The following is a 22561-nucleotide window of genomic DNA, read 5'->3' as shown; positions in this document are numbered from 1 at the left end:
AGTAGGAGATTGCAAGGGGGAGGGGAACTATTTAGCAACAGAACTCTCAAAACAGATGCCCACTCAAAAAATGAGATTGCTGTGAGATTTGATACATAAAGTCAAGAGGGAGCAAAACTCCACCATAGGACCAGTTAAGAATGACTGTTTGGAACTGAAGAGGAGACACGGTACAAGAAAAGAAAGAATGAGGACTGTGATCATCTAGCTGAGGATGCAAAAAAATCCCACCTCTTAAAAATCCCACCTAGCTAAAACAGAATCAAACTAAGAATTTGACCAGGCAATTGTAAGAGCCAGGAATCTTTCAGACTCCAGTCTGCTGACAATGCCCCTGCCAAATCCAAACATCCCCAGCTTGGAAAGGGAGGCAGAACCCACAGAAACAGTGCGGCCTGGGAAGTGATCCTCCATTCACCACGTTTCCTCCAGCTGCAGGAATATGGAGGCCTGATAAAGTGCCGGTAACCACTGGAACTGACCTACAGACTGCCTGACAATCATCCCCAGACTAAAGAAATCTTAATTTCCTTCTTCCCTGGATTTCTTTCCCCCTATTTCCCATCAGGGCTTGGACAGCCGTTTTAGACGGCAGGAATGGAAAAAGCCTAAGTAGAAGAGGGCAAATAAACAGCTTCATCCTGGCATGCCTTTCATGTTTAGCAGCATATGTGCAATTTATGCTGTCTCTGCAGACTGAAGGGTATGTCAAGCACCCTACAGCAGCTCACACATATTGCAGAGGACAGAGATTTAAATACACCCATGTTTTCTGTGAAACAGCAAATGAAAGAAATATGGTTTTACTGCTGCTGTCTCTCTGGAACCTTTGAGATCAGACAGAAATACTACTCCCCCCAAAATATATATATGTCTGTTGAAATAAATGCTTCTTTCACCCAAGAGAAAGGAGTGTATTCTCAGAGCAGCAAGAAAGCAGATTCCAGGTCCAGGCTCCACATCACAAGGAGCAGTATGCTACAAGAAAGTGGAATGACAGGATTCCACTATGATACTAGAGTGTGGCTATAAAACAAGGGCCATATGCATAGGCGCCGACTCCATGGGGCCTGAGGGGGCCCGAGCCCCCTCAAAAATTCATTTGGGGGGGGCTCCGCCCCCCCCAATAATTTAAGAAAAACAAAGCCACTCCCGATCTAGAGAGGGGGTGGGGTTGTGGGCTCTCGACCCATCAACAATCTCGCGGGGCTGGCGTCAGCCCCGCGAGAAGCGGGGATTCCCCCTAGCTCATTAATATTCACCGCCCATGGCTGCAGCCAATCTGCTGCCGCAAAGGGCGGGCCCTCACAGGTTCACTTAAGGTCGGGGCAGCCCGGGGCTCGCCCCTTTCGTTCCCCCAGCAGCAGCGGTTTGGAGGTCTTGGGCCCCCCCAATATTTTTTATAAGTCGGCGCCCCTGGCCATATGACACCAGAGAAGAACAGCACGGCTGAAACAAAAAACCCTAGAAGGCACAAGAGGACTTGGCCAGGTGCAGAGGTTGCTCATTTGGCTTGTTAATTCAAATCATTTTAAAAATTGAAAATTTATATACTCAGCATTATATCCCTTTTTTAAAAAGTGGTGAGACACAAGACACTGGGTTGTATCCAAAGTAGACTCACAAGTCTCAAAGTAGTCTCATTTAAATTAATGTAATGATTAATGGAAATCACTAATTTGAAAAGCTCTGCTCTGAGTAAGACATAAGTTGTATGCAGCCCAAAGCAAGGCAGATGTTGGGCTATTGCCAGGAGACATAGGACTCTGCTATACAGCTGAAAATAAAACGTTTTAAGTGTGTTTTAAGTGCAATATACAATGTGACACTAGATAGCGATGATGAGCCCATGGAAGATTCAATGTATTTTTAAAAACGCTTTTTAAAAAAGCATTTTCAGAACGTTTTTTGTATGTGTGTAGAATGCTCAACTCTCTTCTGGCCCACATCGCGTAGGAGAGAGTCTTCTTCCAAGAGCCAGCCCCTTTCCTTCTCTCAGCCAATGAGAAGCGAGTGGAATAAAGCACACTCCTCCTTCCCGATCACAGCAGATACTCTTGCTTATTATGTGGACGTGTCATGGGGTGGGAGAGAATCTCCTCTCGCCTGAGTGATGGTGACACCGCTTTCCCTTGCTGCCCTGTGTTTTGATACTGACTATAGCACTGGACCCACAAGTACAGAAGGGTTAAATCAAAAACAGAATGCTACCATTTAACAAAAGACATGCAAGTGATTTAAAATAATAGTCACTACTGAACATGAGATCTTGTTAGTAATTCCAACTCTAGAAGCATAGCTCTTACTTTTCCAGAGTTGTTGAAGATGATCTGCCTTCTTCTATGTCTCTTCATATTATCATTATCATGTTGCCACCCTCCAGACTTCTCAGGGAGGAGGCACATCCACCCCACAATGTTGTCCCACTGCTTTGGGTTGTTTGATGAACATAACAACAGAATACCCAGATGCCTTTGGAAAACCCTTGAGCAGGACCCAAGCATGAGAGCACTCTCCCCACCTGTGACTGCAGGGCCTAGAATAGGTGTTATAAGCCTTTGGCCCTTCAGGTGTCACTGAACTACAATTCACGTCATCTTTGGCCCATGCTTGCTGGGGCTGATGGAAGTTAGAGTTCAGCAAAAAAAGGAGGACCAAAGGTTCCCCATGCCCAGCCTAGGAGGAGACCAAGCACAGAAAAGATGTTAGACAAGACAGAAACAGCATAATTCATACCAGTCAAAAACAAAAAAGTATCTCTCTCTCTCTCATGCTCTACAAGGACACCAAAGTGCTTTCTTCTGGTGCAAGCAAAGCAGGCTGAACCACACAGAGCCTGCATGGCAGGAACATGATATTGCAGAAAGTCTCAGAATGGACCGAGAAAACCTTTTCTCAGCACCATCCAAGGCATGATGACTTCTGCAGCCACTGAATGTTGAGAATCCAGCAGAATTAGGGCCCAGCCTGGAGCTTGTCCAAAACATGACAGCTGTGAAATCACCCCTTAGGGTGTACGCCCATACTGAAGAAGGAAGTCAGCATAACCATCATGACTACCCAGACAGGGATTTCAGTGATTAAAATACTTTTCTTTAAAAAACTCTATGGTTCCTGGAATTCTTTGGAAATTAAAAATGATGCTTTAAAATTGAAACTGCTTTAAATTTGCATGAATATGTCACTACTACCACCACATTATCAGTACTTTGGTTATAGCAATAACGGAGGTGGAACTGATTATCTGAACCTACTGTTTGAAGGATAAGTTTTGAAGCTGGACTGTTTGGTGGTAGCCTCCATAGCATGGAAGCGGGGGGGGGGGGACTAATTGAGGGGAAAATTGCACACCACAGGTTAGCCATCCCTGTTAAAAAATACAGAGATGGCCATTCCAAGCCCAGAATGCCTACTAGGTATTGTCGGCACAGTTCCTATGTTGTTTCAACAGTCTTTGGGTTACAGTAGCCAAGTGTTCTTATGTCTTCTAAACGAAGACACAATAGGGCATTCAGCAGTGAAAACTGTAAAATAATTATTTATTTCCATCATTCAGGCATACAATCCAACCCAGGAAGGGGCTACTATGAACAACCAGATGGTTCTTCCACAGGGCACGTGACTGAGAATGGCAACCATTCACCCATGTCCCAAGACAAGAGTGCCTGGTTGGGTGGTCTGAGGAAAGAGTGTGACAATTGACAAGATAAACCCTGGGAGAGTAAACAACAGGCATCCATCACATTTTAGACTGATAGACTGTAAAGGATCAAAGCCAGCCTTTCTCAAACTTGCATCCCTAGATGTGGATAGACTACAACTCACATCATTCCTAGCCAACCTGGCTAGTGGTCAAGGATAATGGGAGTTGTAGTGCAAGAACACATAGGGACCCAAGGTTGAGGGATGGCCAATAGGCACCCCACACACCAGATTTGGCTCCAGGAGCAATTTTAGCTGTGGTAGGGGTATCTGCTCCCCACCTGCCTGAGAAAGGGTAGGATGTGCCAGGGACTGGTTGGATGCAGAGGAATGATGGGAAGAACCAGCTGGGGAGGATGGCTCACAGCCCTGAGAGTGGTTGTGGAACAACAATAAGTGATCAGAGGGAGAGGAAAAGGAAGAGGAGGTGTCAGAAGCTGAAGAGGTAACCGGGCTTAGTGAGCTGGGAGAGTGTGTGGCAGAGAGAAGTCCAGAATCAGAGGCAGAAGCTGAGGCAGGCGAGTGGAGGAGGGAGAGGGAGAGTCACAGGCATCTCCCCCTCCAGCTGCGACAAGCTCTCCTCCCCATCTCCCGGAACCAGAAGAGGCATGAAAAGGGTAAAGAAGAGGTTGGCTTCATGCAGGCTCCGCTTGCTTGGGGAAAACCCAGGAGCTTAGCTAGGGGGGGGGGGGTGGCTTTCAGTTTTGGCAATGATGCATGGGGCAAAACCTACCAGGGATGAGCTGCTGTGCTCATTAGGCCTGACACTCTGCAGATCATGTTCTTGCTAATAAAAAGTTAACTCCTGCTTGCACGGTGTGATTTACTGCTAGCTCACTCATATCAGGATGATTTCAAATTTTAATAGGCCAAGATACTCTACACCAGGCATGCTAAACCCTTGACTCTCCAGATGTTGCTGGATGCCAACTCCCATCTGCCCCAGCCAGTCTAGCCAGTGGTTAGGGATGATGGGAATATGAGCCAACAACATCTGGAAGGCCACAGATTCCCCATCCAATGTTAGTGTAATCTAAAAATCAATTTGAAATGATCATTGCATGGTTTTGCCCTTAGCAACATGTTTTCTCCCAGCAACAAGGTCTCCTTAGCAACCGACTTCTTTATTAGACGTGCTCTGAAGGAGAGAAGAGCGGCTGAAGAACAGAGAGGATGAATAACTATCAGTACATAGTTTTACTTTATTTTCCTTAAGACAGTAGTTGTATAATCTGTAATGTTAATTCTTCAATAAATATTTTAAGCAGAACTGGAATGGTGAGGTATTTACTCCTACATGGAAATTCACCAACAGATGAGCCAAACCAAGAAAGAAGATTCTGGAAGACTTTCTAGGTGACTCTGTTGACTGAAAAAGAAACTTCAAATGGTTAATAGAATGCCCTGACAATCCCTGATCTATATTTTGTTGCCATCTCCCTTTGGCTGCACTGTGTGTTGGTGAAGGTTTTCCATTTCAGCGGAGGATCCAGCTCCAAGTCTACTCTCCAGAGAATGGAGTGGCTCCACATTCTATAGCAGTTGGCCATTCCTGCTTTAAACCACAGATGCTACTCACAGGGAATTGTCAACTAAAGCTTAAGGCAAAAATGTGCATGTTGGGGAGGCATCAGTAATTTGAATCTGTTTTAATCATCACCCTGGGCAATGCTTATCTGATGTATGGCCTGATCCCTAAAGCAGAAAACCCCCTCAAAAAACTGTTAAGATACTGCTTGGTCACTCGTGTATGATGTAAACCTCCTGGAAGGAATGAGTGTACAGTGATACGCACACAGGGATAAGCACACACATAGGGAAACTTCAGACTGCCCAGTCCAGTGACCAGATGACATCTACAGCAGGTCCACGTGACAAGCTGAGGGGGAATGGGAAAGTAGGGTGACCGTGCGTAGCTGTTTTTTACTTTGGCACAGACTAGGTAACAATGACCACGAACTCTAGCAACCAAAATGCTACTACAGTGGTACCTCGGGTTAAGTACTTAATTCGTTCCGGAGGTCCGTTCTTAACCTGAAACTGTTCTTAACCTGAAGCACCACTTTAGCTAATGGGGCCTCCCACTGCCGCCGCGCCACCGGAGCACAATTTCTGTTCTCATCCTGAAGCAAAGTTCTTAACCCAAGGTCCTATTTCTGGGTTAGCAGAGTCTGTAACCTAAAGTGTATGTAACCTGAAGCGTATGTAACCCGAGGTACCACTGTACTGTCCTTGCAAATCAGGGCAGGCTGTGAGACAAGCAAAAAGGTCAGGATAGCTAAATGAGAGAAGAAGAAGAAAGAGATATCCCTCATCACAGGAAAACACTTCATAAAAAAGAGAGAGCTGGGAAGGGAAGAACATGTGGAGAGACAAGCCAAAATCGCATTCCTGTTAGGGTGGAGCTCTGTTTTTGCACAGCTGGTAACATGTATTGGCTTATGACAGGGCACCAAGGCTCAAGCTTTGAAGGCTGGAAAATAGTGCTCGATTTTATTTTTTTAGAAAAATGATGGGGCGGGGTGGAGAATGTTTCACCCAACTCTGACTCCAGTGGAAGTGCTTCTGGAGAAAACTGAAGCAAAATGAGGCTAAGAAGACATGCCTCTCTCTGGTTACTCGAAGGGAACGCAATGAAGATCACATTAATGTTAACCAGGATTTGGGGAGTAGGTAGAAATGAAAAAAGTTTGTCCATTCTCAATTCCTTCCTTCCTTCCTGAAAAGAGTTTTATATTCAGGGTGAGGGGTATGAATTGTCAATTATTCTCTTCACTCTGTATGCGTGTCCTGGTAGAACTGGTTAGAAAAGTTTCCACATCAAGAATTTGGAAAGAGACATATCTCAGGCAGGCAGAAGGTCTTGCGTTCAATCACCAATATCTCTAGGTAGCCCTGGGAAAGACTTCTGTCTGAAGTCCTAGAGTCAGTGTAGACAATGCTGCACACACTGCTTCCTATGTTCCTAAAACAAATGCTTTAATTCCTCATTTTAGCACCCACATGAGCAGACGCATGCCACACACTCTGGCTGCAAATGCAATTTGTGGATTTGCTTCCAGATGCAATTCCCAATTAGCCAAAAAAGATTCCTCACTTCCCCATCCCTGTTATTTTGGTGTGTTGTCTTTCCACTCCATACGTCTTATTTTTCACCAAAACTGTAAGGTTACCATTTTTGCAAAACATTTTTAAAAAGAGAAATAGAGACAGCTTGCTCATTTCATATGTAAGGTTATTCACATACATAAGCCAGCCATGATTTAACGCCAATGCTAAATCCAATTGAGGAGAAGAGTGGAGTTGATTTAAAAGTCTTCAAGGCTCTTAAGGTCCATTAAAGCAGGGATAGGCAGACTTACAGCTTGCTGGACCTACTATGGGTTTCTGCTAGAAGCCCAAGATCCATTACTGATAGAGTAAAGAATTAAAGAATTCTGTGCACAGGACTTTGTTCTGGCTACCAGAACTGAAAGGAGCTCACAAGCATTCCACACACAAGAAAATGCATTCCTGATCAGCATAAGCTTTCTAAATTTTAGCAGTATATTTCGTAGGGTGGGGGGTTACTTTTGTCGCTACTATAGCTGATCAACTGGGAATATGACATTCTTGCTGATCTACTGCAAAACAACCAGAGTTCTGCTGGATATCCAGATCTACATTCTGCCCACTTCTGCTTTAAAGAAAGTCAGTTAAATTGGGCTTGTAATTAGTTACTTGCCTGCAGCAAGTTAAGAACTGCCTCTAAGCAACCAGAAAGGGAAATCTTGTTACTAAAACTTAATTTATATTCATACTTTTTATATTGTTGGCAAGCCATTCAACAAACGATTAATATAAATATTTATAAGTACACAGGCTAGGTTCTTATAGGCATATATTAATTTGTGAAAAAGCAACTGACAGGGGAAGAATCACATTTTCCCAAAAACCAAATATTGCATTTTGAGCACGGGGGAAATACAGTATCTCTGCCACAGCAGTCATTTCTTGACTCATTCAGTTCAGATTCTTCACACCTACTGGGAAAAAGTGGGAAAAGCCCTGACACACATCTCACTCAAGTTGCTCCTGTGATGTGTGATACACCCTGTAATTTAGAAGCTAATCGTTTAGCAATGGCCTGGAACAGAAAAGTAACATCAAAATCCAGTGTCATGTGGTATAGAAATGAAAATAAATAAATAAATAAATAAATAAATAAATAAATAAATAAATAAATAAAAAAGAAAGAAAGAAAGAAAGGTGGCCCTTTAGCATTTTATTTTGCAACTAAAAGTAAAAAGGGGAAGACTTGCAAAGGAAAACCAATTTTTTAAATTTCCATGCACTCTTCAAATTCCTTGTTTCATTTCCCACTCCCCTTCTTACCCCCAAAGCGCTGAACTCTTTTGAGACTCCAGGATCCCACAGGAAATATTAAGATAAACAGGATGTCATTTGAACCAGTGAGCAGCAGAAGGATAGTGGACAGATTGATCTCTCATATTGTTGTAAGAAAGTGACTTTTCAGAGACTCTCCTTCCCACATGGGAGATACAGAAGGAAGCTATTTATTAGCATAGCTACTTCCCTTGTGCTCATCAATACAGGACTGTTTTCCTGTCAGCAGCATCTTGTCTCCCCTAATTTTAGTGCATTTATTTTTGCCCAGAAACATTTATCTCCACCAAAGGCTATTTGTGGGTTATCAAAACTTTAGGACAGAGGTTTGTGGTTCCTCCTTCCCCCAAAAAACTATAAAAATCTACTGAACTACAGTAATTCCATATCTGCTTAAAACCTAGCCACAAAACACAAGCTCAGATGGAAAGGTCTTAAGACTACTTCTGTTGCTTAAATTTAAGGACACTTGCCATGTTACTAGCGAAAGAACACCCATCCAAAGATCCAAGGAAATTTGTATCTAACAATGCACGGCTGTTTCAAAGAAATCCTGCTTCCAGATTCTTTCATGACACTAACCCACCAACAACCAGCCTACCAACTCACTTGCCTGCATGCCTGCCTGGATCAATGTGTAATAAGATAGTTTACATGGCACCCTTGGGGCCTTGCCATGGTGCCCACAAAGCCTCCCACTTCCACAATCCCTGCCCACTTGAGGTGGTGATGATGGCTGCCTTTCGTTCCTTGAAAGGTACACAGAACTGAAGAAGGAAATTTGAAAAGTGATGCTGCTGCTCACTCCCTCTTTCATCTCTATGTACTAATCAAACCTCAAATTATTTTACTCAGAATCCTTAGAAAAGCAAAGTGTGTGTGCTTGCTCACACACCCTTAGATGGAGGGCCTCATCTAAGGGAGAAGGGACACAGCAGCAGCAGCCATAGCACTCACTCAAAAATCTCAATCTCAATCCAAGGGCCTTCTGGCAGTTCCCTCACGGTGAGAAGTGAGGTTACAGGGAACCAGGCAAAGGGCCTTCTCGGTAGGGGCACCCGTCCTGTGGAACACCCTGCCTCCAGATGTCAAGGAAACAAACAACTATCTAACTTTTAGAAGACATCTGAAGGCAGCCCTGTTTGGGGAAGTTTTTAATGTTTGGTGTTTTATCGTGTTTTTAATATTCTGTTGGAAACCATCCAGAGTAGTTGGGGGAACCCAGCCAGATGGGTGGGGTATAAATAATATTTTTATTATTATTATTATTAATGTGCCTAGGGTTGCCATACTTCAAATGGTAAATTTCCTGACACCCATAAAGTTGTTGAGCCCACAAAGTTGTTCTTAGGAAGACCCCAAATTTGTTGAGCCCAAAAATAGTGATTTAAAGCTCTTTGGAGCTGTTTCTGCTGCTTTTTCCATTGCGTTGCCATACATCCGGGTTTTTCCTGACATTTTGCCAATTTGACAAAATTCCTCCGACACCATTTTTACACCCAAAAATCAGGACATGTCAGGAATTTTCCTGACATATGGGAAGCCTAAATGTGCCTTAAAAGTTTGGCTCCCCTGACTTGCACACTTCTATTCAGCATTAGTAGTTCATCAACCAGGTGGAAGGAAACAAACTTTGGTAACAATCATAATTTTCTGGTGAGTGAGTGGGATGCTGTGGTCTGCCTTTCTGTTGTTGTTAACTGTATATTACTTGCTTCAGGGTATGTGAAGGTGTGTTGCTGTGAAGGGTGGTAATCACCAATTTTTCTTTCTGTGAAATGGTCTCTTAAACCAGCCTCTTAAATTTCACCAGTCTCTTAAACTTCCATATGTGCTCTCTGATTAGGAAAAGTTGGGGACCGCCTGCCATAATCAATCTCTTAGCCTCCTTTGATTTCACTACTCTACTGGGGCCCAACTGAGATTAGGGGACCATGTTTCTGCGCAAGAGGGAAACCCTGCTCCAAGTATTCTGGTGATAAAAAGTTGGAATGGATGATACCATTGCAAAGGGCTTCTACTGGACCTCCAAAAAGACAATGGGGCAGGAGGTCTGATTGTGTGAGGACTGAGTCACACAAGATCACCTCAGTATACAGCCAGCATTTCACCAAAAAATGTCCTTCCCCCTTGCAATATAACAATTGAAATACTTTCCTAATGTTTAGGAATCTTTATCTCCATCTGGTAAACACGCAAATGGCAAGCAATTCAGACGATTTTGCAAACCCCTCCTGTGATGAAAATGCTATTACTCAAATGTCAGGGGGGAAATGGTGAAATTTCAAGTGTGCAAAAGAGGACAGGGATGAGGAAGAACTCAGTTTTTACAACCATTTGCTCATGAGAGTCTTTTTCTTTTTTTCTTGGACAAGTTGTTCTGTTCCTTTGACAGTGCACAATGCAATTAGGTTGGGACAGGCATCTCAATTGGCAGGATGAACGTAGTGATTGTTGAGGCAATGGATGGCTGATTCAGGAGATGATGGGTTCAAGTCCAGGATGGACTTCTACCAACATAGTTCTCCAGAGCTCCTGAACAAAGTAGACACCACAATAAGCCTGTCTGGGCTGTAACAAGCTAGACTGCAAAAGTGTGTGCAGCATATGATGGAATTTTTACTCCAGACACACACAAACCGAGAGCAAGAGAGTGAGAGAGAGAACAGCCATCTTAGGGAGAAAGCAGGGCTCTTCTTGTGTTCTCAAGGCAATTTGATTTTTGTTATATGAGAAAAGAGGCCTTTGTTCCATGAGAGAGAAATCTCTCTGCTTGCCTACTGGATCTACCCCAGCTCACCCTACTTCAAGAGAATCTAAGGCAGCACAGGAATCCAGCAGCCTTTTGCAATGAGGGAAAAGAAGGCCAGCTTTCAATTAGTGAAAGATTTCATTGGGGGGGGGGGTGCACTGAAGCAAGCAAGAGCAGAGCAATAACATGCATCAGGAGCTCTTACAGACTGAACTACAAACTTAAAACTGGTTCTTCCCAGGGAACCCCATAAATTGATGGTGCTACAGAGGGCATCAAAAATGAAACCAGGACTTCTCAAGAGTGGCTTCCCAAATGTGGAATGCTCTCCCCAGAGAGATGAGCCTATTGACATCACTATAAACTTTCAGGGACAGGGTGAAGACATTCCTATTCATCCAGGCACTTTGCTCCCAATTTGTGTTTATCTTTTAGTTGGAAGGGGTAGGATGTGCCCTTTTTATGTTCTTGCAGGATGAGCACTTTAAGTTATTAATGCTTTTTTAAATTTGATACTTGTATGCAGTTTTTTAAAAAATGTAAGTCGTTTTGAGATGTTTTTTGTAGTAAGCAGCATACACAATATTATTGTTACTGTTATTATTTAGGGAGGAAGGTCGATTATATAGAATATTCAGCATCTTCACCCAACCAGCAATCTTCTGGATTACCTGGAGGAAGCAGTGGGGATTAGAATGACATAAGGTTGATATATATGTTTACAGTGCAAATATTCCCCAAGGCTAGGGAAGCATTAGAGTTCAGCAGATTACACCAAAGCCTAGGAGCCTTCCAGGATTTCCAAGAGCAGAGCGAAGCAGGGCATGTTACTACCACCCTTTTTAATTATTTGCCTGGTTTCTTTCCTGTGTCAACATTCTGCAGTTATATACAGTCACACTAACTTTCACTCTTGCGGGATTGTCACACAATGAACATATCGTTGCATTCAAACTGTATTCCACAACATGCGAAAAAAATGTAGAGTGTTGTTTCTGCAGAGAATTACAGAGGACTTATGTTTGCACTATCAAAAGACATTTTACCTTGCCAAAGCATCACAGAGAAAATAGATGGCATATTGGTGCCCTGGACATATTCAGATGTACATTTCCCCATGCAACTATGCAAGGCCACATCCCCATGGATATTCCAGGGTCTTCTTTGATTCCCCCCCCCTATCTTTATTATTACGATTTAAAGAGATCATGTACAGGTACACCCTACAACTAGGCAGTGTGAGGTAATCAGCCTGGAGAGGCAGACTTGGGGGTACCACTAGAAGGCAGGTGGGTATATTGTAGCCTGGAGAAGATTAAAAAGAATGATAGCAGGCTTCAAATATCTGAAGACTTGTTCCTCTGTTGCTCCAGAAGACAAAACTAGAATAATGGGTAGAAAATCCAAGTGGGAGGTTTTGGCTAGATATTAGAACAGTATTGGCCAACCTGGTGCTGTCTAGCTGTTTTGGACTAAAATACATGTAGTCCAAAACAGTTGGAAGTCACCAAATTGGCGAATGCTGGATTAGGAGACACCTCCAAGTGGTAATAGCAGTTTTCACAGAGGAACAGACTGCGGGGGGGGGGGGGGGGAGCTGGGGGGGGGGGGAGAACTCCCTTTTGCTGGAGGTACTTAAGCAAAGGTATCTGTCAGGGAAGCTGCAGTTGAAAGATTCCTGTCATTGAGCAAGGGATTGAATCAGATGATTTCCAAGGTTCCTTCCAACTCTATGATTCTATGAAGTGATCAGTTGTTTGGTTTCTTATTAAATATTTCCCTCCGAAGGGTACAACATTTGCAGTCTGGGTCTCTCTCACGAAAATATCTTTTTCAGATATAGGATAGGAAAAGGACAATAGGCAGGCACTTCTCCAGAAAGAATACGACTGTTTCTGATCTCTAGTATTCTTCCTGTCTCTCTTCCTACCTTCTGTACAGGTATAAACATCTACTATAGTTCGACTATAGTTGTCAAAATCTTGGAATTGGTAGCTCACATGGATAAACACTAAATATTTTTCCCCAGTGGGTGTATTCTGTCAACAACTCTTATTAATTAATGATACACTTCAGAAATAACAATATAAAACACAGGGTGGGTGGGTGTTTTAAGGCATTCAGTCCATAATAGCATTCTACAAGCTAGACAAGTTATCCTTTAAAGAGGTGTTGTGAATTTGCATCAACATTTATACCTCTTCCCATCCAAGTAAAGCTTGCTGAAGTCTGAATGCTAAAATTATGGGAGTCACACAACAACTAATCTAGCCTGGCAGATATATTTCACATGGCAACTGTATTTAGCTGGATCAGGCCAATGGCCCATCTAGTTCAACATCCTGTTCTCACAGTGGCTGACCAAATGATGGCAGGATATCCACAAGCAGGGCATGAGCACAACATCACTCTGCCCCCCCCCCCCCAGATTACCATCTCTGGTATTCAGAGGTATAATGGATGCATCACAAGAGTCTGCCCATCTAACATTGTTTTATTTGCAAGCCTGTTACAGTTATTCCCAAAACAGGATTGGGAGAAAATGTCAAGTTTCAAGGTTTCATGACCTGGACCATGGGAAGCAGACTGAGAGTATATGGGTAAAAAATGTAGGAAAGAGAAAAACAGAGACCTTACTGTGGGGGTCTGCTAAAGACTGCCAAGCCAGGCTGAAGACTTGGGTGATGCTTTCCTAGAGCAGATTGCCAAACATTCAAAAAGGAGAGCTATAGTAGTCATGGGAGACTTCAATTTCTCCAATATCTGTTGGAACTCAAACTCTGCCAAGAATGTAAGGTCCGACAAATTCCTCTGTTGCCTCACTGACACTTTCTTCTCCCAGAAGGTGGAAGAAGCTGCAAGGGGATCGTCATTGCTCAATGACCCACCCTTGCATCGTGGTGTTCCCCTTCTGTTGTTAGATGTATTGTTTTTTTATGCTTCTGTGCTTTTATGTTTGTACATATTTTATGGGCTAATAGCTGTAATAATAATAAATTATATACAAGGGGATCGTCTATCTTGGATCTGGTCCTCACCATCAGGGAAGAACTGATCAACAAGTACTCAGAAAATTGGGAGGGGATTATCATGTCCTCCTGGGTTAAGAAGGGCATGTATAAGAAATGGGAGAAAGGGAAAATTTGACCTGAGCTAGGCCTAGGAAGCTTGGCTCCACTCACAGACTCACTCTTGCAGGAGCTGTGACACAGGCAAATGGCCCTTTACTCTTTTCCCCACCACCACAACCTGCAACTGAAGCTCTATCTCCCACAGCCACCAACCGTTTATCTTATTTATATCATGCTTGAAAGTAGAAAAACGAAAAACTTCAAACGCGTCATGCATGTGAGTGAGTAAATACTGGGCAGCAAGAGAGTATTTGTGTTGGACAATAACTAGGGAGATCAGAATTCAGATCCTCACTCAGCCATGAAGCTCACTGTGACAGACACCTCCCTCTCTGCCTCTCAGCCTGGATAACCTCACAGGGTTGTTGAGAGTACCAATGGAGGAAACAATGTAAGTTGCCCTGAATTCCTTGGTGGAAGGGTGAGATACAATTTTATTAAATAAATTCTGACAGTCTAGTCCAGGGGTTGTCAACCTGGTCCCTCCCGCCCACCAGTGGGCGTTTCAGGATTCTGGGTGGGTGGGAGGGGGTTCTATGGCACAAGCTGAATCCTCCTTCCATCAAGCACTGGGGGGCGGTAAGGAAATTTTACCATCAAGAAAGAGGCATTAGTGGGTGGTAGGTATAAAAAGGCTGACTACCCCTGGACTAGAGCATATCTTGTAGATACAACAATGAAGAGTGAGATACCCAGATTACATTACTGTTCCCAGATTACATTACTGATTGTGGTGGAAACAGCATGTTTGAACACAAAAGAAAGAAAGAAAGAAAGAACACCTACCACACACGTTAAAAGTGAGGCAAGAGGCCTCTGGTCTGAAATCTGATTTCTATGTGCAAGAAGTGTGTTTGTTTGAATATGTGGAATATTAAGTCATTGAACTCCCCCACTTGTGGTCTCAAGTGGTACAGGACAGGAACAAATGTATCACCGCATCTGCTATCTGTGTAAACCAGACTACTGTGGTGCCTAAAAAGCACACGAGAGTGGCAGGGGGAGAGGGGTGTCCTGGGGAACAAGACCTCTGCTAGGGCCCAGATAGAAAGACTTTGGGGCCTAGCTTGAATCTCCAGGCTGCTAGTTGCCTGCCACTATATATGTTAAAATGCCCCTGCATACAACCAACCAGGGTGAGAGCTTTGGTTCACTAGGCCCACCTCCCAGTGTCCCTTCAGCCAAGGCTACAGCATCATACAACATAGAGACAGGGCCACAGAAGACTTACAAGTACTAACATGCAGCACTCCATAACATCACTCAGCTCACATATATAATAATCCACCACACACACACACACACACACACACCTACCCACCCATGTTATATAAGAGTTTGGGCGGCAGCCGTTGCAGTCAGCAGCCAGACTAGTTTACAATGCTTCAGCTGAAGAACAAGAGAGCAGGAGAAAGTAAAGCAGACCAGAATGCTCTCAGAAGGCCCGTTCCCTACTGGCGTCCACTCAAGGGCAATTCCATTCTTGAGCCTGTAGCGATAAAGACCACAGAGCAGAAAACAAGGTCTTGCAATCCATAGTTCAACAAATAAATCAGCCTGCAAACAAAGACTCAAGGGTTCAATGCAAAATAAAACCCATGTGAGGATAATTACCCCAGAAAAAGACTCAAGATCAGATACTCTTGTAAGGCCACTTCACATAATAATTGCACAGAGGCGAATGAGGGTTCAACACTAATTGTACACTCAGGAGCCAACCACAGCCCCATCACAGGTCCCTGACAAGTGTACCAAGTCAAACCATTGGTCCATCCGACTGACAGCAGCTTTCCAGAGCCCTCACATCACCTGGCACCTAACTGGAGATGGTAGGGATCAACCCTAGGACCACCTGAGCATGTCAAGCAGATGCTCTACCACTGAGCTATGGTCACTCCCATGTTGGGATTGTAACTCACATGCAACTGATACACTTAGGGTTATACCTAAACAATAATGTGCCAAAATTCTAAGAGCACCGACTCAGAAGTAAATCCCACTGAACTAAATGGGCTAAGGATTAGTCTTACAGATTTCGAAGGCTTGGTGAAAAGGCAGAATTGTGAAATTCTGACATTCACAACTGAATTGTGACTATCTCAAACTGCATTTTTAAAAAAAGGTTTCTACAACAAACGTCTGAAGAAATGGTGGAGGCATGAAACCGCTTTTGCTAATTGCTCCAGTGGTGCCAGCATAATGCCTGAGTGACAATAGCACAATGTTGTGTCTTGTGACACAGTGCTTGCACAACTGGTGGTAGATCTATCCTAAGCATTTGTATGCTGGCAGAGCATAACTTAGGAATGGGCTACAAGGCAATTATAAAAGCTGAGCCAGAAAGGGAGAAATGAAAGCTATTAGCTGCTCGCTTTCAAGATTCTACAAGCCAATGGAAAGCACCAACCTATTTTCAAAGGGGATAACATGTGGGGAGGAGGGCAAGAGCTCAGAAGTAGAGCACGTGCTTTGCATACATGAAATCCCCGGTTCAGTCCCTGTTAAAGGGTCTCAAGTATCAGAATGGGGAAAGACCTCAGACTGAGAGCTGGACAGCTGCTGTCTACTAGGGTAGGCAACATCAGACAGGATGAACAGCTGATCTGAGAAAGTGCAAGGTATCTCCTTACAACGTGCCACATTTTTTAAAAAATCCACAAACAAAAAAAGCAGTAATGGTTTTTCGAATCAGCTGAAGGGAAAGCAAATTAGCTGCCCCTACAAAGGTATTCCTCTCTCGCACGTTGTCTAATCTTTTTCCTCCTATATAAACTACACAGAAACAAAAGGGCTTGGAGCATTCCCACACTGGTTTCAACACATGAGGAGTTCCTCGTGAACTATACTCCTTATCCGTAGCACCACATGGGTGGAGCTTTCCAACGGCGCAGCCACTGAAACTTCAGCCTGAACTTTTGTTGTGAGGTTGGTTGCCATACTTTGCAAAGTAGGTTCTAGTTCCACCAAACGTCTCCTAGCCAAACCTCTCTGAAAAGTTTTGGTTGCCCACCCATATTTTGTTTTTCATATATACTACCACCGACTAAAACTCTGCACCAATAAAAGCTGATCTTTATAGAGAGTGTGCGCCACAGGTTGAATCCAAAGAATGAAATGGTGCTACTCTGGTGTACCCTACAGAACATATGCAGCTGGCCAATCTGTGCCTTGGGGTGGTGCTACATTTAGTATTGTTGCTGTTGTTGGCATCTGTCTGTCTTGGGAGACAATGGAGGCGTGTGCCTTTGGGGATCTGGAAAGAAGGCAGCAGCTGCACAGAATGAGAAAGGTAAGTCAGGGTACAGGGTACAACTTTTATGCTGTAACCAGGTCTATAGGCCAGGGCAAGACAGGTTATTGGTCCACCTTACCCAGTAGTGTCATCTGCTTTGGCTGCCAATGACTCCACTGGGTTGCCTGTGGTGACGGGTCTTTAGCAATGCCTGCTACCCGACTCCTTTTAACTGGAGACACCAGCAACTAAACTTGAGAGCTTCTGAATGTTAAGCATGTTCTCTGCAACTGAGGGCTCAGTTTCGCACACTGCTTTCCAGGTACTGGTCTGCACTTTAAAGCTCCGTGTCTGAGTTTTCATTTTTGTCCTGGCACTTTCCCTGGGAAAAACCATGTTTTACCACTGAATCGGAGCAAATGGCAATCCGTGGAAAACCAGATTGCCAGGGGCTCCAATTGAGTGGTAAAATGAAGGTTTCCCCGGGGTAAGTGCCAGGATAAAAACAAAATCCACTCAGACATGGAGCTTTAAAGCCCAGGTCTGTGGCTAGAAATGCAGCACAAAAGGATGAGCCCTCAGTCAGTTTGACCCTGAATACTTCGTGTATATCACATCTGCAGGCTCTTCTGCTCCTATCCAGGCATGTTCTAACACTGCTCCCCACCCCCAGCTTCCTATCGCACCTGTGACACACAGTGGCTGCCCATTATACTCCAGACCATCTCAATTAAGGTTCACCCTCTATAATTGGACATATTTTGTGTCTGGCTACAGGAAGCTCTGCTTTATTCTGATACAGATGTTCCATGTGCATTAAGAGAACCAGCAATTCTATATCCAGCATTGCACAGCCACAGAAATAAACTGCACCGAAGGTGATACCCAATGTTGGTCTGAGTAGATCCACCAAAATACATTGTTAGAAACTCAGATATACAAGCTAATCACCAAAAGGCACCTTGAACCTGGGTTACGTTCACCACAACAGAATGTCTAGACGCCTTTTTATTTTATTTTTTTGCGAGGAGCTTTATTCATCATCATCATCATCATCATCATTTCAATACCGCTTTATATTTTGAAGAAAAAATCTCAAAGCAGTTTACAACACATTAAAACATCAAAAAAAATAATCCAGGATAAAACAAATTCAAGCTTCAAAGAAAATATTTCAAAGCCTTCTCTAAGTGACATTTTGCTTTCCCCTTATTTATTTGCCTACTAAATTTATATAGCTGTTCCATAGCAGACGTACTCTAGGAAGTCAGGGTGGTGTAGTGGTTAAGAGTGTTGGACTATGACCTGGAAGGCCAGGGTTCAAATCCCCACTCAGTCATGAAGCTCACTTGGTGACCTTGGGCCAGTCACAGACTCTTAAAGTACCTCACATGGTCGTTGTAAGGATTAACTGAGGAGGGAGGTGAACCATGTACTCCTTGGAGGAAAAGGTGGGATATAAATGCAATAAATATGCTCTTCTCCTTACCTGCTGAAGAAAGCTGGAGGGGCCAGCCAGATGGAGATGTCATTCGCCAACCTGGCATCCAGAGATCTCCACATGGTTGCACCTGGACCAGCACCAGTTGCAAAACACGCCTGGGGTATTTTGTGCACTGTCAAAATCCACAGACTTGAGTAACTTAAACCCACTGATCTCAATGGGACCACTGAGAGTATGACTTAGCCTACTTATCCCAGCTTCTAAACAGCCAAGCAAACAGACAACTGAAAAATGGTACACCAGTAAAGTACTGGACCCCCCAGTGACTAAAGGGAGACACAAAGTCTGGAAAACTAAAGAGAGTCATGATGGGTCAGATATGTAAGTGACTGCAACGCAAATGTCTACACTGGAGGTGAGTTAGGACTGGACTAAAAAGGCCTGAAGGCATGTAGAATCAGAAGTACAAAAGAGATGCTAGCTGACCAAACAAATAAAGAGGCATGCTCAGGATTGGGGAAGGCAGGTTCTAATGTGGAAGTTACATTATTTGAAAAGCCGTCCTGCAAAAGGGGAGGGGGGTGTTAGGTTAATGCAGTGCTTACTCAAAAAAACTCAAGCATGTACAGAATCCTACTCCTAGCAGGTATTTCTCAGAATCCCTCTGTATCAGGGATACATAACTCAGAGGGAACTAGCACACTCTGCACATGCTCAAAGGAGCACTTATTACTTTGCATGTTGCAGGCCTGCACCAGAGTGGCGAGGGAGGGGAGGCTAGTTCCAGGGCTAAGCTGCTTTTCATTAGCCCTGGTTCAAAATCAAGCCCAGAAAGTGGATGCCATCCAGAGAGACTTGTCAAAATGGAGAACTGCAAAGGAGAAACTGCTTAGTTCTGAATCTACGCAGTAATGACAGATTGCTCAATTATGGCTCAGTCACAAGATGCACTGAAGTTTGTCATTAGTTGTGCCAACGGTTGTGTCTAACCACTGGTCCACAGTGCCTACACATTACAGAAGTCACTAATTCCTCTTCAGTGAAGAGATAGCCATGAATAACATCTAGGGAGCCTAAACCACAAAATGACTTCAAAATGTTACATGTAAACAGTACAGAGAAGACCACCAGCATGGCACACACATTTTAAATGTAGCAGCCGAAGGGCCCCAAAATGGAACTCTCAACCCCCCCCCAAAAAAAAACCCAGAGCCCCAAAGACCCAAAGTTATGACTTGCACAACAGAACTTAGTGAGAAATCCCAGAAAACAAGTCTATTTTGAAGGAAGGCTTAAAAAAAAGAAACTAATGTCATGCCAAGCCCTTCAAGAATGACAATCTCTCTCTCTCTCTCTCTCTCTCTCTCACACACACACACACACACATGCATGAATAATATGTGAAAAATGTGATGCAGAGGGTTTGGGGTTGGCAAAGCTAAGTTAATTCGTTATCTGTCATCATTTTTTGCTGGGGGGGGGGGGAGATGAAGCCACAGAAACCTCCAGTTTGCAGCTACCACTTCAGCTAAAAGCATGGCAGGCAGCCTCTTTGCCTCTTCTCTGTCCCATCATGCTTAAATTCCCCATGTCAGCAGAGTAAATAAGCACATTCCTAAGCCACATTGGTGATCCACAGCTTTTTCTTTTTTTGCAACTGACTAGCCACTCCCCAAGCACCACCTTTCTGTGTTCCTGCCCTGATCCCCCAGGGGAAAGCACCCCGTCCTTGTATTTTTGTTCTTCCAAACTGGCTTGAGAACATGGTACCGCTCTCAACTCTACCTTGCTGTCTTCAGTATCTGCTATGTCATGCACTCAGGGCGCAGTGCAGCCTCTCCTCCTTTTGGCTTTGGAGGGGAATCGAGGGGAGTGGGGGTGGCAGGGAAGACTGATTTAGCAGATGCTTTTTACAGCCAAGATTCCATCACATTTAAATTGCCTGGATGTCTCCAGTTTAACCGACTGTATCAGAGGGCATTCAGCTACATCTTCAGGACAGTCAATTAAATATGAATACTTGACCGATTTGTCATTTACACACACAGCACAGTGTCATCTCACAGATGGATTTTCAACTCCCCATTTTATAGCTCTCTTGCCAGCAGAGGTAGGATCTTTAAGCGAAAATATCCTAAGATGACAATGGAGCAGAAGAGGCTGAAGGAAATGCAGAGGCACTGCAAACCTCAGAACAAATGATTTATTTACTGAAACAGGAAAGGAAATGGAAGAAGACTTCAATATGAAGCAACTACTTCCACTACTTGGCATTCCCTGGTCTGGATGTGCCAGTAAAACTAGGAGGTGCAGTTTTTGAAAAAGACAACTAGTGAATGTGAGGATCTGGAGAAAACATGACTCTATTCAGCACAGCTTTGCTCCAGTTGTGTTTTAAAGCTGCACACTGGCTGTGTGTGTGTGTGTGTGTGTGGTGACATTCCTGTGTTACCTCCATTCAACACTGTGAAGTGAATTCATTAAGAAATATATCTCACAGAAGCGGGTCTTAATTTTATAGCCTTGTCTCACCACAACCCCCTTAAAAATAATACAAAACTCCAATCCCTGTATATTCATGCACAGACATCCATTGTCTCCTGAAAAGTAATACATACAACAGGCAGAATTTTGCAGGCACTGAGGGTGGGGGGCAGGCTAGGCTAGTGATGAATGCCAAATATGCAACACCCCCTTCCACACAGCCCCTGCTTTTTAAAAGATGTAGCTTTGTTCTAAACTGCAAACAATATGCTGATTTCTTACGAGCAACGATCTCCCCCACCCAGCCACCCACCCCTTGCCGTTTTGGGAAGAGCTACCCTTACTGCAAAAAGGGGGGAGGGTGTTATTGTTTATACTGAGGAAGATAACTGCAAGCAGACAACGTAATAAGGACTGGCATTCATTCATTTAAACAGAACTCAAGAGAAGACAGAAGGCATGGGAGAGAGGAAAAGGAGGGAGAAAAGGTTTTAAACTCACCTTCAAGGGCAAAAATAGGGGCGAAACCTACGAGTATGTGCAAAAATCCTAGCAAAAGCAGCAAGGGCCCCATCATCACTTCTAGCCTGTGGGCCAGCATGCTTGTGCAAAAATATATTAAAAAATAAGATCAGCGCTCTAGACAGTCCACAGAAGACTCGCAGCTATAACCGCTTTCTTTTCTTCTTGGGTCTCCTTCTTCACCCTGTCTTTCCAGGGGTCTTCAATTCTTTCCACATCCACCGAAGGAAGAGCGGGGGGGGGGGGGTCGCAAGGAAAAGCCCCTCTCCCTCCTCCTCTCTCCCTCCCAGCCCAGGAGATGAGAGAGCTCAGCAGCGGCAAAGGCTGGGGAGGGGAGAGAGGAGGGGGTTCAGCCCTCCTTGGCGAGAAAGGGAGGTTGCATGCAGGAAAAAGGAGGAGGAGGAGGAGGAGGGGGCAATCGGCAACCCACCGCCCCCGGTGCACTAGATGCGAGGCAAGGTAATGGCAACGACCATCGGAGGCGCCCAGGAATGATGCATGGAGGGAAAGAAGCAGGAATGAGCGGGGCGGGCGAGAAGAAAGGAGGGGAAAAGAGGGGTCCTTCTGGATCCAGAGGCAAACGGAGAGCGGCAGCTCCTTCCCCGCTTGCGGTGCGGGAGGGAGGATGCACACACTGAAGCCCGGGCCGCCCCGCTTGCGCTTTATGCACGAGCTGCTCCAGCGCCTACTGCCGCCGCCGCCGCCTGCCCGCTGCCCGCTGCCCGCCGCCCGCCCGCCTGGCGCACCAGGAGCCTCCGCCGCCTGATGGAGCTCGCGCCGCCTTCGGCCCGCCTGACGTCATGGGCTCCCATGGAAAGGCGGGCGGGCGGGGGGGGCGGCAAGCGGGGACGACGCGGCAGCGGCCCGGAGGCGCATGCGCTTCCCAGTGCTTGCTCCTGGAACGGGAG

The 22561-nt window shown here is 44.6% G+C and overlaps 1 protein-coding gene across 5 annotated transcripts in view; it reads right to left on the bottom strand.

Moving 5' to 3' along the window:
* The window catches only part of LRP1 (LDL receptor related protein 1), a 317944-nt gene extending 295598 nt beyond the window's left edge, over window positions 1-22346 (bottom strand). For 4 of the 5 annotated variants that reach the window (XM_079967067.1, XM_079967069.1, XM_079967070.1 and 1 more), the window contains exon 1: window positions 21633-22345. In XM_079967067.1, coding sequence (XP_079823193.1) covers window positions 21633-21732 — 100 coding nt within the window. In that variant the 5' untranslated portion in view covers window positions 21733-22345. Of the gene's footprint in view, window positions 1-21632 lie in introns of all 5 variants that reach the window. The other variant, XM_079967068.1, reaches the window with a different exon arrangement.
* Window positions 22347-22561: the final 215 nt, after the last annotated feature.

This window comes from Podarcis cretensis, assembly GCF_951804945.1.
Source record: "Podarcis cretensis genome assembly, chromosome: 2".
NCBI lineage: Eukaryota > Metazoa > Chordata > Lepidosauria > Squamata > Lacertidae > Podarcis > Podarcis cretensis.
The sequence above is the reverse complement of the archived record's forward strand: the minus strand, read 5'-3'. Positions and strand labels throughout refer to the sequence as shown.